The sequence below is a fragment of the Mastigoproctus giganteus genome, chromosome 6 (genome assembly GCF_048544385.1).
Source record: "Mastigoproctus giganteus isolate SK-2022 chromosome 6, ASM4854438v1, whole genome shotgun sequence".
In the NCBI taxonomy this organism is placed as follows: domain Eukaryota; kingdom Metazoa; phylum Arthropoda; class Arachnida; order Uropygi; family Thelyphonidae; genus Mastigoproctus; species Mastigoproctus giganteus.
This window is the reverse complement of record NC_143580.1, coordinates 5,953,334-5,962,054: the sequence shown is the minus strand read 5'-3', so window position 1 is coordinate 5,962,054 and position 8,721 is coordinate 5,953,334. Positions and strand designations below refer to the sequence as shown.

Sequence of the window (8,721 nt, the reverse complement as noted above, 5' to 3'; positions counted from 1 at the left end):
GATCTCAACAATCTTATAGCTCAACTCCCAACACCTTTCCTCATTCTGGGAGACTTAAATGGTCATCACACTCTTTGGGGTAACAACAGCATCGACCAAAGAGGAAAACTAATTGAACAGTGTCTTGACAATAACAACCTCCTTCTTCTAAATGACGGTTCACCTACATACGTTCACCTTCCTTCAGGAACAAGCACTGCAATAGATTTGTCTATCTGTTCTGCAACCTTATATCCTATTCTAAAGTGGACGGTAAACAACGATCCGCTACATAGCGATCATTTCCCCATAATAATTGAATTACTTAATAAGCCCCCTCATCATCCTACTAAAATTCCGCACTGGCTTACTGATAAAGCAGATTGGCAGTCCTATAAAAAATTAACCAAGCTTGATCCCGAAATAATCCAAAATTCCACAACTGACGAAGCAGTTGACTATGTCACCAAAATGATATTACATGCAGCAGAACAAACCGTACCGAAATCCTCATCAAAATTACCGATTCATCCAAAAACCTGGTGGAGCGATGAATGCCTTGTGGCTAAAAAAATGCAAAGTAAAGCTTGGAATTCTTTTCGCCGGAGTCCAACTACAACCAATCTCATTCAATATAAGCGTGCTAGAGCAAGAGCGAGATATGTTAGACGCTGCAATAAAAAGGCTGCTTGGATCCGCTTCACTTCGACTATTAATCAAGCAATGCCTACACATAAAATTTGGAAAGCAATCAGAAAAATGAGTGGCAAATATAAACCGATACCCCTACCCATCATGGAATGGAGAGGGCAGAATGTAAATGATCCTGCTGGAATTGCCAATATACTAGGTGAAACCTTTGCAAAAACATCAGCAATAGAAAGTTATACACCGACCTTCAGAAGATTAAAAACAAGTTTAGAAAAACATAAGTTAAACTTCTCTTCAAAAGGAGATGAACAATATAATTTACCTTTTACCATTCACGAATTACATAGAGCTTTGTCAACATCTAGACGCAGTGCTGTAGGACCAGATAACATTCACTATTCCATGATTCAGGAACTAAGTACCGAATCATTACAGTTACTTCTTCATCTATTCAACAGACTCTTCCTGGAAGATAAATTTCCTAATCAATGGCATCACGCTACGGTCCTTGCCTTCCCTAAACCAGGTAAAGACCCTACAAATCCCACTCATTATAGACCAATCGCCTTGACCAGTTGCATTTGCAAAATTCTCGAAAAGATGGTGAACCATCGACTGATCTGGTACCTTGAAAATCTCAATCTGCTACATTCTGCACAATACGGTGTCCGACAAAACAGATCTACACTAGATATACTAGTCAGACTAGAGAATTCCATCCGTAATGCATTCCTCAGATCGGAACACCATGTGTTAGTCTGCTTTGACATCAGTAAGGCCTATGATTCCACGTGGAAGTATGGAATACTCCGTGAATTACATCGTCATGGACTTCGGGGTCACCTCCCGATTTTCATACAGAATTTCCTATGCAAGCGTACATTCCAGGTTCGATTCAAAACCTCACTGTCCCAAGTATTTTCCCAAGAAGAAGGAGTTCCTCAAGGCTCTGTACTCAGTGCTTCACTTTTTATAATTGCAATAAACTCCATTGCCGGACAAATTCCAGACACTGTTGATAAAGCACTGTTTGTAGACGATCTTAGTATTTGGTGTCATGCTAAAAATATGAATACTATTGAGAGACAGTTGCAAGTGGCAATAAATAAGATCAGTTCATGGGCTCAGACTAATGGATTTCAACTTTGTCCAGAAAAAACGTTTTGCATCCATTTTTGCCGCCAACGCAAACTCCATCCCAATCCGGAGCTACAACTGAATCGCCAACAAATAACAGTTCATCCCAGCATACGGTTCTTAGGAATCACTTTAGACCATAAACTCACTTTCGTTGAGCACATCAAAAGACTAAGAACATCATGTCAACAAAAACTAAATATCATCCGGGTTCTCTCTGCAACCAAATGGGGAGCTGATCGCCTTACTTTATTACGGTTATATAGAGCATTAATAAGATCGAAACTTGACTACGGAGCACCAGTCTATAGTTCAGCAAGACCTAGTGCCCTTCGCTGGCTTGACCCTATCCATCATAGTGGAATACGCGTTGCTTTAGGGGCATATCGCACGTCACCAATACATAGCTTATATGCTGAAGCACACGAACCACCTCTCTCAATCAGGCGACAACAACTGATACTACGTTATGCCTATAAAATTAGATCTATGCCAGAACACCCGAACTGGCCTATACTTTTCACATCACAGCACAGTAGGTTATACCAAAACCGCCCTAATGTTAATCGTCCTTTGGGTATGAGAATAGAACACCTCTTAGAAGAACTAAATCTAACCTTAGACAATGTGGCACATAGCCTCCCATCCTCTCTTGCTCCTTGGAATATCATTCCACCCTCATGTGACTTACATCTGCATGAATGGAATAAATCTACTTTGCATAGAGAAAACTTCTCGCAACTATACCATGCAGTAGTAGACCAGTTTCCCAGCTTTTCCATAGTACATACGGATGGATCAAAGAATGATGTCCACGTTGGAATCGCCGCAGTTTTTCCAAACATCACATTAGCTTATCAGTTATCACCTGAGTTCGGTATATTTTCCGCCGAACTAATAGCAATTCAGGTTGCACTGAACCATATCGAGTCCTCTGATATTAACAACAGTATAATTTTCACAGATTCTTTAAGTGCACTCCAAGCACTAAAAAACACCATGAACATCACCCACCCAGTCGTGAAAAGAATAGTCAGCTCTTTACATAGCTTATCAGAACTTGGAAAAAACATACATTTCTGCTGGGTCCCAGGACATATTGGAATTCCTGGAAACGAACTAGCGGACAATGCTGCCAAATCAGCTCACCTACCACCCGAGAAAAAATGGAAAGTGCCTCATCAAGACTATCGAACAATAATCCAGGAAAAATGCATGTGCCAATGGCAGTTATCATGGGAAAATCAACCTAATAATAAACTTCGAAGTATCAAGCCAAACCTTGAGCGATGGCCTTCCAGCTTTAATTCAATCCGACATCAAGAGGTAATATTGGCTCGACTGCGAATAGGGCACACAAATATCACTCATGGTTATCTTTTAAGAGGAGAAATACCCCCTCAATGTCATCACTGTAATACACTGCTCTCAGTGAAACACATTCTGGTCGAATGCACAAAATATACAAGAGAACGCCAGATTCTTTGCACTTCAGCCACGACAAAAGATCTTACACTTACCTCACTTTTAAACAATGAAACAAATGTCTCAAGCATATATAACTTTCTGAAGATGATTAAAGTATATCACCTCCTTTAGTTAGGGGAAAAAAAAAAAAATTATTTTCTGATTTCTTTTTCCATTTTCTGTAAGTGAAAAGAAATAGCATGCATAATTATCATATGTATGGCGCACTATGGTCATAGTTGCCGATGCGCCCAATAAATCCCGAAACAAACAAACAAAACAAACAATCTCTTTAATTTCTGTAATATTTCTATTAAGTATAGGAGCATTTTATCTTTTCTGATATAATCAAACTGAAGGTATTTATTTTATTTAGGCGAGTAACTGAAACAGTGAAAATATTTTATTAGTCTGTATTTGTACATGACAATCAGTGCATGGCTATCAATTAAATATTTGAGGCTCTCATTAACTTTTACTCTGTCATTCTGTAAACTATTCAAGATCAGAATTGTTGAGTATCCAGTCTCTATAATAGGCCACATTGGTGTATCCTCCTGGGATGTTAGCCTGCCCACATTTGCTTATACCAAAGGACACCATTCCAATTAAAGACCAGTGTTTTCTTTCATCAACATCGTCATCACTGATCATCAGAGGAGCTCCAGATGTTCCCTGAAATAAAGAACCGTATTCTTGTTACTGAAGATTTCCAGCTTTTTAGATTTTGTTCAGATGAATTGGCTAGTTTAACTGTATAACACTAAATAAAGTTCATAATAACTGCAATGATACCACACCAACCATTGCAAACTATTATTAAAATAAAATAGTATAATGAAAACCGGATAAAATTAAACTGGTAATAAAATAAGATACATTGTCTGTACAATAAAACAAAATATGGAAAATAAAAAACAATGTAGATCACAAAATAAAAGTGATAAAAACACAACCGTAGCTTTCAGAGGCATCCGCGTCCTTTATCAGCAGTTTGATAAAGGAGGCGGATGCCTCTGAAAGCTACGGTTGTGTTTTTATTGCTTTATCAAACTGTTGATAAAGGAGGTGGACACCTCTGAAAGCTACGGTTGTGTTTTTATTGCTTTATCAAACTGTTGATAAAGGAGGTGGACACCTCTGAAAGCTACAGTTGTGTTTTTATCTCTTTTATTTTGTGATCTACATTGTGTTTCATTTCATTGTATTTTCCATATTTTATTTTATTGTACAGACAGTGTATCTTATTATATTTTTAATTTTATCCAGTTTTCATTATACTATTTTATTCTAATAATAGTTGGTAATGGTTGGTGTAGTATCATTGCAGTTCTTATGAACTTGAACATTCCCAACGCCAGAGGCCTAATTGAAAAACACTAAATAAATTAAGACATCTTACAAGGAATACATGCTAAGGCAAAGCCAAATATAATAATACAGGTTATATTTATTTATTTTTTTACCATTAAGTAATCTATAACTGTGTATGAGAGAAAGAGAAATTGATTCTAGAGAAGGAAAAGGTGAAAGTTAGAAGTTGGGAAAGTTATTTCCATTCCTTTGATCACTACTCTAAAGTGGATCCTAAGTATTTTTTCAGAAATGTGGTTCCCTCAAATAACTATGCAAATTTACATCATTAATAAATTAGACTTAGGAAACATTTGAAACAAAAAATAAATATCTCAAATTAATTAATGCTATTAATAATGGTATAGGAGCCACACCTATATCAAAACAAAAATAAAAATTAACAGCATTAATTAATTTGCTGTGTTTACTTAGCAGTTCACATGTATCCCAGGTTTAATTTAAAAACGATAACCACATTTTCATTTCCATAATAAATTGTTACCTTGAATTATTGTAATCTGTATCAGCTAAGGGTGTAATAAGTACATTATGGCTTAGTAGCCATTGCACTAATAAATCAAACAAATAACAACATTTGCATTATTGTATCCTTTAACTCTTATGTTCCTTCCAGCCTTTGTGTTCAAGGCAGGTGCTTCTGTTGTTACATGGTCAGTCTGGTTGCAGTGAACTTAGGTGTCCTTTCATATTACTGTTACCAGTTGCATGATTAGCCCTTTTGTGGCTAATTGTTGGTAATAAAAAGTAAGTTTCTATATTTAACTTTAAAAGATAAAACGAAAAATGCTTATCTTTGCTTTTTTCAGAAATGGTACTCTTGACTTGATATATAATGGAAGAGCAGTGCTGCAGTTATCTTAAGTATGCTTTGAAAGGACAGCTATATTAAACAGAAATTGTGCCTTTTGTTGGATTAGATTTAGATTAGTGCTTTCTAGCCTTCCAATTCTGGAGCTCGTTTTTCAACAAAAAAAAAAAAAAAAAAAAAAAAAGTGTGCTTTTTCCCTACATATACCCTTTACTAGTCCTATCAGTTTGGCTCTCTTATTTTGTGTTTAAGAGTCCCTTTAGCAGTTTTAATTATTGATGTCACAACCTGCTTGTTGAAAACCAAGTTAACCCTTTTGCAGATGAGTTTTCTGAACATTGGTGGACTCTTTAAAGTGAGCTTATTTGTGAAATTTAAAACTTTATACATACCTACATGCTTTATATATTAATTTGTTTTTATTTTTACTTGATTGCTGAACATTAAATTGAAATTATTGACGTAATCAAATCAGAATTACAAAAGAAAATTCTTAATGTTGTACTTTTCTATTTATTTATTTTTTTTTGCATGTGTTAATATCTATTTATGTCTATATCTATTTGTGTATCATTATTTTGATTTCATCAGTTCTGGATCTGAATTCAAGATAATTCCAGTTTGTCCAATTTTTTAATTAAAAAATTGGACAATGTTGACAGGAGCAAGCTTTTCTTCCGATTTTCAGTTCTTTCGTGCTTCTATGTGTTATAAACTGTCTAGTATTATCAGCTGGAAACAACTAAGAACTGGAAGGATATTGTAAGATTTCAAGACAGTTTTATATATTAATGGACACATTTTTTTTTAAAATACCTTAAATACACATGCACGTGTGTTTGTCTGTATTCAGTTGCAGAGAGGTATTGCCATACCTTGTTACATGCATATACATTAAAAATGTATATGGATGTAACAAGGTATGGCAATAAAGTTTCTGGACTTGAGTTGTTGTGGTTGTGCTCAAAGAGTTTGAAAATAAATGGAAGTGGTTTGTATTTCAAACTTCCTCCATACAGTGATTTTCCAGTAGGCTGACAGTTTGCAAGTAACAACCAGTTTCATTTGTAATGGTATGTTCTGTGACATGGTTTTGCAATGCAGCAATATGAGATTTTGCTTTAAACTGGGAAAATCTGTAGCAGAAATGTATGAAATGTTAAAAACTGTTTACAGTGATAAAACATTAAGCCACACTATTGTGTTTGAAAGTAGTTTAAAGATGGACATAGCTACATTCATGATGACTCAGGAAGTGGGCATTTGCAAATCTCTCAATGAGGACAGAGTTGCAAAAGTTCAGGAAATTGTGGCAAGAGATTATTGTCAGAATTATGGCTGAGGAGTTGGATATGAATAAGGAGATGATTTATCAAATTATGCTTTAAGATTTAGGAAAAGGAGGGTCTATGCAAAATTTGTGCTACACTGCCTCACAAGTGAGTCTAGTGTTTTCAAGACATTCCTAATCTCCTTGACTGTATTGGTACTGTTTACAAAATGCACTAGAGCATGCAGTGTATTTCAAAATCATCAATTCTAAAAAGTTTTGTTTAGAGGAGTCCAGGATCAAGACGATGCTGATCATATTTTTTGACAGAGATGTGATTTACAAGGAATTTTAACTTGACAGAGAGAATCAATGCTGCATTTTACATTCATGTGTTTCATAGACTATTGAAGTGCATTTCCTGGGTGAGATTTCAATTTTGAGAGAAAGGTAGCTGGTTCTTGTTGCACGACAGTGCCCATTCTGCACTTGTGAAGACATTTCTGATGAAACATGGTTGTACAGATCAACCATCCACTCTGTTCTCCTGCTCTAGCACCACTGGACCTCTTTCCCAAGTTGAAAACTGCCCTCAAAGGAAAGAGATTTTAGAATGTTGCACAAAGAAAAATGTAACTGTAATCATTGCTTGTGAAGCGTAAACATTTCACATGCAACGAACTGATCGTCATCTATTGGGATCCCTCTGCTGACTTTTCAGAACCTTTTAGAATGGTGTAATAAGTACATTCAATCAGGCAGTGATTACTTTGAATAAAAATAAAACCATTTTTGAGCTCCTTGATTTTGGGTTCTTTTCATTGCCCCAGTCACAGAACTTTATTGCCACACCTTGTGTATTTTACATTTTAATGTTAAGGAGTTAGCAGAAAAGTACATTAATAACTAGGTGAACTTTTTGTGTCAAGTATTATAGGAATTCAGAAGTGTTTATAATTCTCTCTACATGAACATTAATTTTTTAGTTTTTTTTTTTTTTAATGTGGTGTTGAAATTTTTTTGTTAGTGGTTTTTTGCTCATGTTTAATTCTGTATTTGTGGACTTGTTCTTGAAAATTTTTCTTAAAAGTCTATAGCAGAGAAGACTGTAATAGATAATATCTAATTAATTTGATGAGTTAAATTTAAAAAGTAAATGAATAAATACTTACAGGGCATGCATCCTTTCCACCTTCTGGTAAGCCTCCTACGCAGAGCATCCCATCAGTCGTTTGATTTTTTGGGAGATGTGAAAAGAGTGACTTACAGCTTTCCTTTTCTTTGATGGGAAGATGAAGTTCATGAAGAGCAATTCCAATTTGAGTACCAGCTGTGGAAATATAATTTATAGTTATCCTGAGTTATGGTATTTATTTGAAAGTGGATTCTCATTATTTTAGAAAATGTATATGAAGATTTGCAGGTTTCCTGTAGCTTTGACAGTGAAGAATTTTATAAAGAGAATTAAGTACTTACTTGGACTTCCCAATCCAACCACAATAGCCATTTTTCCAGTAAAATCTTTCTCAACCTTGTCTGCTGCTGGTAGGCAAACTGGAACCACTTCACTTGCATCCTCTTCCAACTCTATCAAGACTATATCATTTTCCATCGTCTTCTGCTCATATTCTTCATGAATCTTAACTGACTTAACATTGTAAGAAGTTCCATCTTTATCACTCTGGCCTCCAACTTGCACCTTGAATTTTGAAAGGCTATAATGAAGGATAGTGTCTTTAATGACAAAAATATTACAATACAAAATCACAGCACTTAAATCTCTTATAACCTGCTCTTATTTCAAACTGGATATAATTTGAATATAATGGGTCTTTGTTTGCATCTCCAATGAAAATTTTAATTGCAAAGATATCGTTCAATGTTTTTATATTACAGAAGAGGTAGATTAAAATTGTGCATGTTGTAATATAATTTTTTAAACAATTGAATAATGTTTTTTTAATTGCAAATACAAGATTTTGATTTACTTCAAATAAATTAAGTAAAATTGTGCACTGATAAATTTTTTGTG

The 8,721-nt window shown here is 35.1% G+C and overlaps 1 protein-coding gene across 1 annotated transcript in view; it reads right to left on the bottom strand.

Annotated features, from left to right (window-relative positions):
• Positions 1-3,619: 3,619 nt before the first annotated feature.
• The window catches only part of LOC150083861 (clotting factor B-like), a 29,067-nt gene continuing 23,965 nt past the window's right edge, over positions 3,620-8,721 (bottom strand). The window contains exons 5-7 of the mRNA XM_090375819.1: positions 8,166-8,404; positions 7,862-8,019; positions 3,620-3,909 (exon numbers count right to left, since the gene is read on the bottom strand). Coding sequence (XP_090231945.1) covers positions 3,730-3,909; positions 7,862-8,019; positions 8,166-8,404 — 577 coding nt within the window. The 3' untranslated portion in view covers positions 3,620-3,729. The remainder of the gene's footprint in view (positions 3,910-7,861; positions 8,020-8,165; positions 8,405-8,721) is intronic.